The 13,120-nt window shown below is 40.9% G+C and overlaps 1 protein-coding gene across 1 annotated transcript in view; it reads right to left on the minus strand.

Moving 5' to 3' along the window:
- Nucleotides 1-12,447, minus strand: part of itpkcb (inositol-trisphosphate 3-kinase Cb) — a 17,728-nt gene extending 5,281 nt beyond the window's left edge. Inside the window, exons 1-2 of the mRNA XM_005929960.3 lie at nucleotides 12,153-12,447; nucleotides 8,389-9,722 (exon numbers count right to left, since the gene is read on the minus strand). Coding sequence (XP_005930022.1) covers nucleotides 8,389-9,552 — 1,164 coding nt within the window. The 5' untranslated portion in view covers nucleotides 9,553-9,722; nucleotides 12,153-12,447. The remainder of the gene's footprint in view (nucleotides 1-8,388; nucleotides 9,723-12,152) is intronic.
- Between the last annotated feature and the right edge of the window lie 673 nt (nucleotides 12,448-13,120).

Below are 13,120 nucleotides of genomic sequence, written 5' to 3' on the forward strand. Positions count from 1 at the left end.
ATGCACCAAACCGGTTTAAAGCACAGAGACAATTAGGTTAAAGGAGCAGAAAGAAAATTAGCACTGGGCAACAAAACCGGTTTCTGCGAGTAATAAAATGCAAGAGGCCATAACCATAAAAGTTATCTTTTTACAACTAAATTATTTCTCTCTGTATGCGTGTGAGAGAGAGATTGCTCTTCCCTTTGCTCTGCATTCCTTCCCCCCGCTGCTCTTGGAAACTGTCACAGTAAAACAGTCTTAATCCAGGAACATAAACACACTGGAAACACTGCGTATGTGTTTACCTCAAATGAAGAAGAAGAAGGGGGAAAAAATGCTTCAAGTTTAAACTGTTCGCAACAGTTTGAAAGCCTTAAAAACACTTTTTAGTTGAAGGAGAAGGAGCAGTTTTACGTATCAGGATGAAACTTTCCAAAGGGTTTTACTTTAATTGTGGATTATTTATTCTGGTATATTAGTGCGATAACTTGAATCAAACATGTAAGTTTGTAACCATTCTAAGAACTAGAATGAGTGTGCATTTAAATCTTTTATCATCAGTTTCTCAACCTCAGATCCCAGGATGGATAACAGGTTTAATCTTAACATGAGATGGCACGAAGCCTACAATAAAAAGAAATGCTGCTTAAAACAGAGAGCAGATCACTACCAGGATTTTTAGCAAGAGGCCGAAGGTGAAGAGAGTCAACGAGAGACGGCTGTGGACTTAATCTTAAACGACACCCACAGATTCACCTTACTCTAACCTCAGCCTCGTCTGGGTGAAGAACAGCACTTCACCACATGTGACGTAAACGACTGAATTTTCAACATGACAAAAATTCCTCTTGCTCACTTAACTGAGCAAACCACACCTTCATTTGACCCACAGACAAACATTAATAGATGTGCAGGATCACAGTGATGAAACACTTCTATTATCTATTTTCTCTCTTACTAGCCTGCTTATTTCCACTGCCTGTTGACACCCCATACAGTCTCTCAGGATGTGTTTGAGCTGATCTTTACCCTAACCCAAATCTCTGATTAGACTTCAAATAAATACAAATATCTCAGCCTATTCAGCAAAACTCCTCTTCTCTTTATTTGCAAAAAGAACGGTTATATTCAAACTCAAAGGGAAAATATCCAAATGAACCCACAACAAAAGCCAGCGACATTTCAACTTTCCACTCAGGCAAGAAAACTGTCACCAGAGACTCTAGAAAGACTCTTAAAATTCCCAAAACATGCTCGACCTTTATTTAAACATTTTTAGTTTACAGTTGAATATTTGACTAGATTTCCTGCCAGCTGTAACGACGTGCTGTGATTACTGATCACAGATAAATATTAGTTTTCTGAATGCAAAAGTCCAGAAATACCATCCACCTGTGGCCCAAACAGAATCTGTTTACTTATCAAATCTTTTACTTCTTCTCCTCACTAATATTTAGTCATTACCAGCATCTGTTTCCATCTGAAGACCAGTTCAGTGACAGAAGGCCTGAGCGGGGAGAAACGTGATGCTTCAGCCTCTCTTCTTTCACTTTCCTCGTCCAGGTCAGGCTCTCTGATGGCCCTATGCTGACAGCTTAATGTGCTGCCTCTGTGGAGCTGAATGCACCTCCTTAACAGCAGATGCACTGCCAAATACTAATGCTGCTAATATTCTTGTGGACATTAAGGCGTTCTTAAAAGGGTGGTTTGATAAATGTTCAGAAGCCCATCAAAGAGCACATAAAGAGCTTTCGACGTTTCAGCTTAAAGCGAAGAAGCCGTCACACACACACACACACAAACACACACACACACACTCAACACACGCACACACACACACACACGCACACACTCACACACATCCGCACACACACACACACACACACACACACACACACACACACACGTTTTAAATGCTGAGGTCACATTTCACCCCACACAGTCAAACCCTCGCCATCTCCACTTTCTTTTATATAACTCATGAAAACTGTACACATAACACAAACATACAAAGTTATCATATCAACCCCCATTTGAGGTTATTTTAATTTTTTTTCTTTGAAACAGACAGATCCCTTGCTTTTACCACTTTCTTTTTTTCCCCCCTGTAGTGCTCCCATCCCTTCTTCATATTTCCTAGACCTATGGGATCCAATTCCAGGAATGTCACCGGCCCTAACACTTCCCAGCACAGCAGACAATGACAACAATGGCGCTGCTAAGAGACGTTACAAGGGCCATGAATGTTCTGCTTTAGATGTGTAAAGTATGCATCCAAGACGAGGAAGGTGTTTCACTGCCACTTCAGTAGCCCTTTAGTGGCGATTTTCCAGCATATAAAAGAAATAAGTGCCCACTAAAGAAGACTCACCAGTTAACAAGGTATTTTTTTTAAATTACTCAAAAATTAAAACACATCTTTGCTTGTAAAATTGTCAAAAAATAACACGAGTAATGTAACAGACTCTTTGCCTTGAAATATATGTAGACCATTTGTGGTCATGTGCACAGCCGCCACCAAAGGCCACTGTGGTCAGGAGAAAAAGACCCATCTTCAATAATTATAGCCCATAATGAGGCCTGTAATGATCAGCTGGGTAAAACAAGTTGTGGGAGCTACTTCAACTTTTGGTGCTATTAAATTATAATGTTAATATTTAGTACACCTTTCCAAAACCTTACTTTTTAGCTGTTATAGCAGCACTTGGTGTACAGCATGGTGAGCCTGCTGCTACTGGCTTACTGGCTTCTTAACCCAGATACAGTTCTTTGTGGCTGAACGCGAGCCAGATAGCCCTCATATGCTGTAACAGCTACAACAGCAATCTTTTTTTAATTTCTATTTGAATACCCAAGTCTCTTTGATACAATCTCCCCTTATATCATGTTTCTGAGGAAGCATGACATCAGCGTACATTTATAACAGTGGCTGAGGTAGGTTAAATTTGAATCAGTATCTCTGCTCTCTCAATAATTATTTTTGGACCCTTTTCTTACCTGGCAAACGGAGCAGTAGCGGAGGAGGAGGCAGGTGCCGACACAGATACACACGACCCCGGAGACGACACGAGAACGCAACCAACACAAAATGCCCCCCGCCATCAGGACAGGGTTTCTTAAATCAAACGTCAGGGACGCGTGCCTCCCTGTGGGCGTGAGATCCTTCACAGTCATCTATAACGTCCTTTAACTCAGTCCACTGTCTGCTCGGTCTTCCTCTGGTAAATCACCTTTAGTCAAGCTGTCAATTTTTGGTGTTTGTTTGTCTCCTTTATCGCCCGATAAATAATCACTCGTGCGTCTCTACAACCTCCTTTTTGTCACTCTAATTCACAATTTGCACCATTGCAGAATTTTAGTACTCCACCCTTTGATTTCTTCACGCTTTCTCAATTTCTTTTTTGCCGTCATTAAACATATCCACCAAGTGTCCTAAGGCTGTCCCTTTTCTGGCTCTCGCCACTTTCTGCCTGTTTGAACTAGTCCTGTTACTCGCAGTTGCTCCCTGAAATCATTCACCCCGTCTCCCCGAAGGCGCAAATCCCCCACTCTGCGAGCAGTCTTCGCTTTCTCCCAGTGTAAACCTTTGTTTCTCTCCTGTCTCACTCTCTCATCCTCTAATCCCCTCTGGGCCTATCCTGAGCCTCATGCTTAGCCAATCTCCTGCCAGATTCAGTACAGGTGGGGGTAGAGCCAACAAACATTTCCATATAGTCCCACAGCTCCTCTTTTGTCTGCATGATGAGGTCTTGACTACTATGCGGCCTACGGAGTTGTGCGTTTGTGCACGGGGACAAAACTAAACCTGTCAAGCGACAGTCAGCTACAAGAGTGACACCATACTGTATGCAAACCCGAACCATGTTTTCAGGTACTCTTAGAGACCTTTTCTCAAAACTACTTTATATAAACCACATCCCTTTCCCTTTACTCAAGTCTTCAGAGCTCATGAAGCTCCACTGTGGTGGGCCAGTGAACACACAGAAGATGGCACCGGCTTCAACCTCCGCCTGAAAACCATCTGCAGAAAACAGACTCACATGTCTCTTTTATCTGATAATATTTGAAATGTTTATTTGCATGTGCCAGAAACACGGTATTACGTCATCAGCTGATATCACTGACAAATGAAAATACATTTGGTATTTGCTGGATTTGCTACTTTTTCCCTTTAATATCACCGTTTCCTGAATACTTGGAAGTATTCGACCTCTTATACCTACATTACATCTCAGTGTGTTGTTTAATGATTTTCCACTAACGACCGATTCTATTTGCGGAGCACATTTAACTATAAAAACATTATTTTGGCAACTCTTATTTACATAAAATCTGATATAGTTCCAGTGAAACCTTGAGCTAAGAAAAGCAGCTCACTTTCCAGCTCGCATATTAAGCATTTAATTTGCAGATTTATGAGTGAAGGACTCCTTATATGGAACTGTCATTTTTGGTAACATCTTTCTTCAGTAAAAAATGAGCAATATCTCACTTGGGAGTCCATTAAATGTATTGGCTGGTTAAGTCGGCTTTTTGCTTGTACTTTACAAACCACACTAAAAGTTTGTGTTTGTGCATCAAGCCATAATAACAGAATTACTTATTTATACACACGAGGACATGTGTGGGGGTTATGGCATATATGAGCAAAATTTGATTTGCTGGTTTAGAAAGGATCAATGACAGTGTTCTAGCTTTTATGACAGGTGGTTAAGTCTCACTGCTTTCCAGGTTTTGGATTTTTTTTTGTGATCCAGTATTGTGTTCTTTAACTGTATGCACGTCTTTTAATTTTATGTAATGAAGGAAATGATGATCCCCCACCCCACCCCCTCCAAACGCTGTGAGTACTTTTACTCAAAAGCTGTTGGTCTTGTTTTTTTGTTTGTCTTTTGTTTGTTTGTTAAAAACGGGGCAGTGTACAGTGTACATTGTCCATAGTGTGAATGTGCCAGATGAAGTCATACAGGCTCATTTTCATATCTTGTCCCTGGGAGATGGATGGAAATAATAGACAGTAATAGGAAAAACAAAAGTGCAGAAGCAAGTATTCAAAGATAAGATCCGGAGCATAACCATATAACATTAAAAATGTCACACATTGCAAAAACTAAAGCACATGCGCACAGTTACAAAAACAGAACAGCGACCTAAAAAAATACTCCAGAGACAACATGTTTAATGATCCAGCTAGGCACAGTTTTATAGGTGTGATATAGGGTTAAGAGATATGATGCTCTTTACTTCCTTAATAGATTGTTGATAAGAAACAGCCAACGTTCCAAAAGCAAATGATTTGCTTGGAAGTAATGGAGAATTTTTACTCGAGGCGTTGATACTCTGAATCTGGATTTTATTTCATTGCGGGCGTTACATCGTAACCTGATACATCTTGTATCAGGTAATTCTGTGTTGTGCACATAAATACATAAAAGCGAAGCTAACTTTTAACTAACGTGGACTTTCCTGTGTCGTGGATTTTGTGTATAAGTGCTGTGGGAGTGATGTGTGGGACGGAAAACAAGTCTGCAATTGTGGCTCATGAGTGAATAAGCATGCATAAATAAGAATAATCATCAAGTGTAGGCTACGTGTTCAAGGTTTCGCTGCATCTTTTTCATCTGTGCGCGCTCCTTCTTTTGTCTGCTTACTCTAATTTTCCTCTTGTTTTCCGTTCCACTGTATGTTTCACAGTGTGTTAAGAGGAAAATATTAAGCCTTTTTATATAAGTGCAGGCGAACTGTAGAGGGAGAAAGAGTGTCTCACATGGAAGACATGATCATGCAAAAATATCGGCGCTGCTGTGCACAGCAGACGTTGGCAGGAATTTATATCTTATAGCATTCAAATGTCAGGGACAGAGTAGACACTGTTGGTGGAGCGAACAACACAAGGAGAAAAAAAAAAACACCATATATGGCAAAGACGTTGCCTAGCAACCGGCTCAGCCTTCAGCCCAATTTTCCATGACACACAATGAACTCTGAATGCAAGACGGCATCGCTCTCTGTGTGTGTGTGTGTGTCTGTGTGCGTGCATGCGCGAACAAGTATCTGCTCACGTCACCTCATGAAGAAAATGTTAGGTTTGTTTGTGAGCTGACGGCACGGCCACACACACTCCCTCTTTCTATTAATTACAACAAACAAAAGCGTTTTCCACACAGCTGCACATATGACAAAACATGCCCATTAAAACCAGCTCTTATCAGAAACCACAGGCCAGCGTCATCCTGTTTGTTACAACACCTCAAGTGCAACTACTCAGGTTGCTCACTTCCTGCGTGTTGTTATAATAGCCAGGAAATTACACTGTCCGCTGTCCTGTTCACTCAAAACATGCAATATGTGAATCAATATGTTTGCAGAAATGTGTATCTGAACGTGACAGAGGTATTTTATGGACTTTACACTAAACGAATGACTGACAAAGGGGACGGTAAACATGAGGGGGTATTATAAATTATAGGCGTTTTATTTTTTATCATTTTCAAGCAAAAACTCTTCGTTTTTCCTTTTTGAATGCGAGGATTTAAAGTGTTTCTGTTTTATAGCACTGCTTGCATGTTAAGACTGCAGAACATAGAAAAACAAACATCTGAAGATACCACACTGGCTTCTTAGAAGAGATTAAGGTGTGGTTTTTCTCATTTTTTTTGTGATGTTTTACATTTGAAACAAGTCGAAAGAATGTTTGATCTCAACTAAAGCTGCGACAGTAACAGACAAACTTCTGTGGATAAAATGTTCATCTTTCAGTTGGTTGAGATCACTAGATGGGTGGACTCGATATGGATGTTATTTTTATACGTAATCTAATTAAGCCATCGTGACACGAGTTATATTAAGTTTTTGCTGAACTTTGTTTTGTAAAATCATGCATGAAGGAAGAAAGCTGCCCACACTGTCTTTATTTTGACATTTAGATCCTCACTCACAGGAATAATCAAATCATTAAACATCAACTGGAGCTTGTCTCCACCTCACGGTGGTCTCAAGAGGCCTGTGTTTGGTGCAGCTCTTTGAGAAGGACTAAACAATTTGGAGAAAAGCAAAAGTAATATATGTTAAAGAGGAGACTCTGGGGTGGTCTAATGTATGACCGTGAATTTCAAATTGCATCAATTTTCATGGGTGACGCATTTCTCAATCTTTCCTGATCTATGAAAATGAATAAATAAATTAAAAGGGTGGGTTTTCCGCCACATCCACCAGAAGATCATTATGTCCTGGGCATCGCAGTATGAATCACAACACTGACAGCTGAAAATCTTTCTTGGTAATGTGGCCCTGCATGAAAACCTGGACATTCAGCATTCACAGAGCTACCGTGATGATAAGAAGATACTGATAGACACATCCTGTTTTTAAAGCATTCCATGCATGGTAGTCAACAGTGCATCAAAGCTTCCTGATACCGGAGGAAATCATCACAACTTCCTACTAAACTTTAAGCTACTTCTCCCGGACGGAGGAGAGGAAAATCTGTAAGCCTCTTGGGGCTGCAGGCTAAGCTCTCTAATAACGAAGGCTGGTCACAGCTCAAAGTGCTGACTGTAAACGAATGACGAGCAGTTAAGAAATGCATTCAAACAATGTTTAAATGGTCCTCAGGCTGAGCTCATCAAAGCCATGCGATCATGTGGCATGGGTGATGGAAGGACACAGAAGTGGGGGCTGGCAATAATAACCATTTTCCTCTCCTTTGGGTTTAAATTTGTTACAGTCATGTCTCATTATCAGGGCAGTGTGAGTCAAAGCCTTCTACCACACATGACACACATTAGATCAAAAGTCTCTCCTGAATGAATGGGCTCTTTTCCCCTCATTTGCACCACAGCAGCTGAAAAATCTCCACCTCCTGACAAATAATGACCTTTTATTATCAATGTGACACATATTAAACACATTTCTTTCCTTGACTGTCTTTATAGCACCAGCAGTGACTGACACACCTGCTCTCACACACCGTTTACATTTGATGACAAAATAAAGTGTTTGTGGTTGAGGTTGACACAGGACTCAGGAATGTTTACTGTACATTTCCTATGCAGGGTGTGTGTACTAGATTTTAATATGTAATACCTAGTCAGTTACCGACTTGTATCATTTTCTTTTTGATTGATTTTCATTTTACAATGAGTTCCAGTGTGGTCACACCTAACAACATGTTTGTTTATGGAAAGAATAGCTTCAAATACTGTAATGCCATCATATATGGTCAATTGCACAATATTTGCATTACTCATTTTTTGGTAGCTGAAGCAGTAAGACCAGTTTATGGTTTCTTGTCAGAGTCCAGCTGAAGGTCTTTTAAAATATTTATGAAGAATATATTGCAAGCAACTGAACAGAAAACTTTATAAAAGTTGTCTGTTGCGGAAGAAGACTTGAATAGACACTCACCCCCGTCCCATCCTCCGGACTGCACAGAGACCGGCTGGACTCGATGTCGCTGCCTGTGAAGTCGTCCTCTGACTCCTCGAAGGACGAGGCGGAGGACAGGCCGATGGAAGAGGAGTTGGACAGCTTCCTGGGGGACCGCATCAGAGCGGGAGACCCTCCGCAGCCGCTGTCCGAGCAGGGGGACTCGTCGTCCGGTTGAGGCTCCAGACAGCCGGTGTTGGGCTCCGTTCTCAGCAGGTTCGATGCGACCTGTGAGCGGTTCGGACTGGGGTCTCTGGTTATGATGAGCTTGGGTATGGTTCCTGGGAAACTTTGGCCTCCTGCTGGACTCTGGCTGGTCTGATCAGAGTCCGTTTGGCTCTTTGTTTCAACCGGGCAGCTGCTGTTCAGTTTGCCGGTCGCTTTGGGTGTGCATGAAACGGTGCTACAGTCGGTTTTTGTCATTGTAGCCTCGGCTTGATCGTCCCTAATTGAAAGTCCACAGTCCAAAAGTTGATCCGAGGCCAAACTAGACAAAATCCCCTCAGTGTCCGGGTCAGAGGTCTTCAGAGGGGGTGAGTTGGATGAACGCGTGCTATTTCCAGTTAATACTCGATCCTGAGACACAATGGGATCGTGGTTGCTTCCCCCCAGTGGCTTATCTTCCATGGCCCTCGTCTGGGGATCCGAGGCATTGTTCTTTCGCACGGGTTTCGGCTCCTCGCAGCCCGCGCCGCTGACTTCACAGCTCTTACTTTCCAAGCCTGGTGCATCGGATGAACCAGCGGTTGCTTCACGGTTCACGACGTGCTGTGTCGGTTCAGTATTTCCATCTAGGCCGGATGGCGTGTCAAAACAACCCGCGGCTGCTCGCTGTTCCCCAACCGCCGACACGACCTCGTCCCTCGGCAACTTTCCTACTCTGTGGCCGCGGCGCGTTGCTGGATCTCCAGCTGCGTTTCCGCCACCCAAATCCGCTTCCCCCTGACTAGAGTCTCGCTTTCTCCTTCCCAAATACGACAGCACTTTATTTTTCATCGGATTCCTGTTTAACTGGTCACTTTTCGCTTTTTCTCCGCTCCCAGGTCTGCGGATACGAAGTCGACGGGCTGTCTCGCCCGCTTTCCATTTCGCTCTGCCTCGGGTGGCAGTGCTGTGCGATAGAGCAGAGCGAGTTTGGCCCATCCTGCATGCCGTAATAGTAGCAGTGACCCAGACACACCCTCAAAGTATGATTTAGAAAACAGTCGAAACTACTTAGCCAGTGACTCCATCAAGCAACAGTAATCCATTAATCACACACTTCAGTTAGTGCTATTGATCAATCCCTGTTAATCATCTGGGATTATACTGATCTGTGGAAAAAAGCAGATGATGTGTGATTTAGTAAGTAAAATTGCAAGGACAATAGACAAATAAAACCCTAAACCCTTACCTTACCTAAAGAGTCCCCGATGACACAATGATAATACAAAAACAAACGCACATTTAAACCAGCGCTTGGTTCAAGAATGCCAACTCGTATGTGCTTAATCACCCTTAAAAGTCACATATTATTTCCAGACGACAGGACAGAAACTGTCAGATAAAGGCTCACTGGAAACTGCACTGGAGTATAATTACAGGAAAATATGACAAGAACAAAGATTTAAATATTACAGGGGGGGCTGATGTGGGGGAAAACTGTAAAAGTTTCACTGAGATTTAGTCAGTTTCACCATTAGTCACGTCTGTCTAATACTGCCCTCCTGTGTCTGGACACGATTCATTTGTCCCAGTAAGCTTCATTTAGACTGCCATCCTTATGTTTCTTTCAAAAAATAAAAAAAAATAAAAAATTCCCCCAATAGGGAATAGTGGTCATATAACAAAGCATTGATATGTTCAAATTAGGAGTTTAAATAGTCAGCGTTACATAATTTGGACATTTTTCAAGGCGAAGAACAATCACTTTAAATTAATATGTCAGAATTTGATGATTTAAGAAGACAAATGTTAAATGCTCATCGCTGCAACAGCAAATTCGCCCATATAGATGGTCTACTTTTATGACTTAACTTGTTTCCACTGGTTAAAGGGTTAAACTATTAAGATCCCTTCCAGCTTATCTTTATTCATGGACTTTACAAGAGTACTTTTGTCTATTCTGATACAGCATGCAAAATAACCCACTTTTATCTTATACTGGGCCTTGGTGCAGCCTGTGAAGTCATTTACTATCTGAAACACTCATAGATCCGCTTCCCCTCCTCTTTAATTCAGATTTCTTCTGATTTGCTGCCCCTCATAAAAAAAAAAAAAAAAAAAAGTCTCACTACCTGTATAGAAAAGATGGAAGAAGGCGGCATGTCCTGCATACTTTGTAAAGGCCAGCAGAGGGCGACTCCTCTGATTTTTCTATATTTATTTTCAAGATAAGTTGGATACAATAAACACTTTATCCAATACTTGGGAAAATGTTTTGTTACAGCAGTTATTAATGTTATTTCTGATGTGTTGATGGTATTGGTTGGTAGTTTCAAGCCTTCTTGAGTTAAAGTCAAACTTGAATTTTATGAAAATAATTATCTCCAATAAACGACTGTACAAGCTACCAGCCTACGGGGGTGCAGCCTCCTTTGGATTCTTCGCCTGATCCGCCTTGTTATCGCGGTTAGTTTCAAACCACCAAGATGGCGACGGAAACAACGCTAGGCTCAGTGCTTCAAAATGAGAACTCATGAACAACAGGTGATGTCACTATGGCCATGTCCATCTTTTATGTACAGTGTACCAGCAGTTTGACGCTTCAGGCTGCTGGTAGGCTAACCCCACTTACTTAACTTTTGTTCCTTTGTTATTTTTTAAATTTGATCATTCACTATATATAAATAATAGAAAACAAGAAAAAGCACAGGTTGTTCCCTTTAATAATGCCTTTACAGTCGTTCTAGTCAGCTATGTCAAAACACAGCTTCAACTTCCTCTATCTGCTCATAGGAATTGCTGTTTTGCAACATTTCTCATGTAAATACAAAAGACAGTAGTGTTTAAAAAGGGTCAGATCATGACTTTTCCTCTATCAGAAAGCCGTTTCAAGCCTTTCCAACATTATAAATGAAACACGGTGAGGTAAAGTGATTGTTATTTGCTGTGACAGCTCAAAAGGAATGCTTACAGGAAATGAGACAGCAAGGATAACAAAGGAAAATACAGCTCATACAGAACCACACAGTTCACTATATTCATAATCCAAATAATAACTAATCCTATATAATGACTCACGCTGGCCTGTATAGCTGTGAATGTTGTGCCATCCGCAGGGGCTCATACAGTGACACATAGTTTATGGGAAGTTGATCATTTCAAAACAAGTCTTAAAAAACCCCCCAACAAAATAAAATAAATTTAAAACATCAACAACACTCCCTTAAAATAGATCTCAGGGTGATAAATGGCAGTAAAGCACTGCCATCAAAACCACTCATCTGTTTGTTCAATCAGCAGCGTACACTTTGTGGCTAAAATGGAAAACACAGCCAATCTAAATGAAGAGACTTATCAGTAAGTCATTTGTTTAAAGGGCGGTTTAACATACACTTTCAATTTGAGCTTGGGCAGCACTAGAGCTTTTTAAAATCCTGATTTTAACTTGGCCCTAAATTAAAACGCGTACCAGTTTCCTGTGATCAAACAATAAGAAGAGACCAGTCTTATCTGCGCGTTTTCAGCCAAGCAAAACAACCAAACGGATAAAAAAAAAACTAACACACACACATAAACACAAAAACTTGAGCTAACCTTACCTGACTGATCCTGAAGTGCTCCTCCGATGGTATACAGTTAAAAATAGCTGACAGGGATGCAGAGGTTTTTAAAAACTTCTGGCAGGGCGTGAAAATGATGATGTGTCTGTGATCATGAGCTGTTCAGCTAGTGTGTGCGAATCGCTGCTGCACGAAGTGAAGTATCAGCATGTGGTTAAAGTAAAAGAGGAAGCGCTGGTAAAACGGAGGCAAGTGTCGTTAACTTTCAGGCTTAACTTCCAGAGACACCTGAAGTGGCACAAGCTAACGAGCTTCCAAAACCCAAACCCAAAACAATCTTTATTATGTCTAAGAAAACGTCACAAACCTACTCAAAATGATCCGACGGTGGCCTACAGGTCATTTAATGGAGTTACCTTCAAGTGCACCACGAATTTTGGCTTTTTAGGCGCTAAAGAAAAACCGTTAGTAACCTTTACAGTTGAGAAAGGTTAAAAAATTTTTTAGTCTGATAAAGCAAAAGCGTAAACATCGTAACAGCAAGGTAGCTTAAAAAAATTATATTTGCATTTTTTTGTGTTTGATATTCAAGAAATACCAAAGTTGACCATCCAGAAATAATTTTGGATTTCTTACATTTAGAAGTATAGGATGGAAATGTGTTAATGCCCGTGATTTCTTTTTATCTATCTGTAAGTAAAAATGACAACTTAATATGCTGAAATTTCAATTTAATGACTAAAATTTGGAGTTTTCAGATGTAAATTGAAATCTTGAGATATTACCTCTTTTTTTTCTTTTTAGTGGTGAACTAGCAGTGTGCGATACTGAAAAAATTGGTATTGATGATACCAAATAAATACAAGGCCATCATTGCCGATACCAATACTGATGCCGATACTTTTAACTTATAAAGGTGGCTTATGAAGGGAAGAGCAGTGTGTAATGATTTATGAGATGAATCATCATGAATTCTGATTTTAACGACTGTGAATTTAATTTCCACA

This window comes from Haplochromis burtoni, unplaced genomic scaffold (genome assembly GCF_018398535.1).
Source record: "Haplochromis burtoni strain Fernald_Lab_line unplaced genomic scaffold, NCSU_Asbu1 Contig_128, whole genome shotgun sequence".
In the NCBI taxonomy this organism is placed as follows: Eukaryota; Metazoa; Chordata; class Actinopteri; order Cichliformes; family Cichlidae; genus Haplochromis; species Haplochromis burtoni.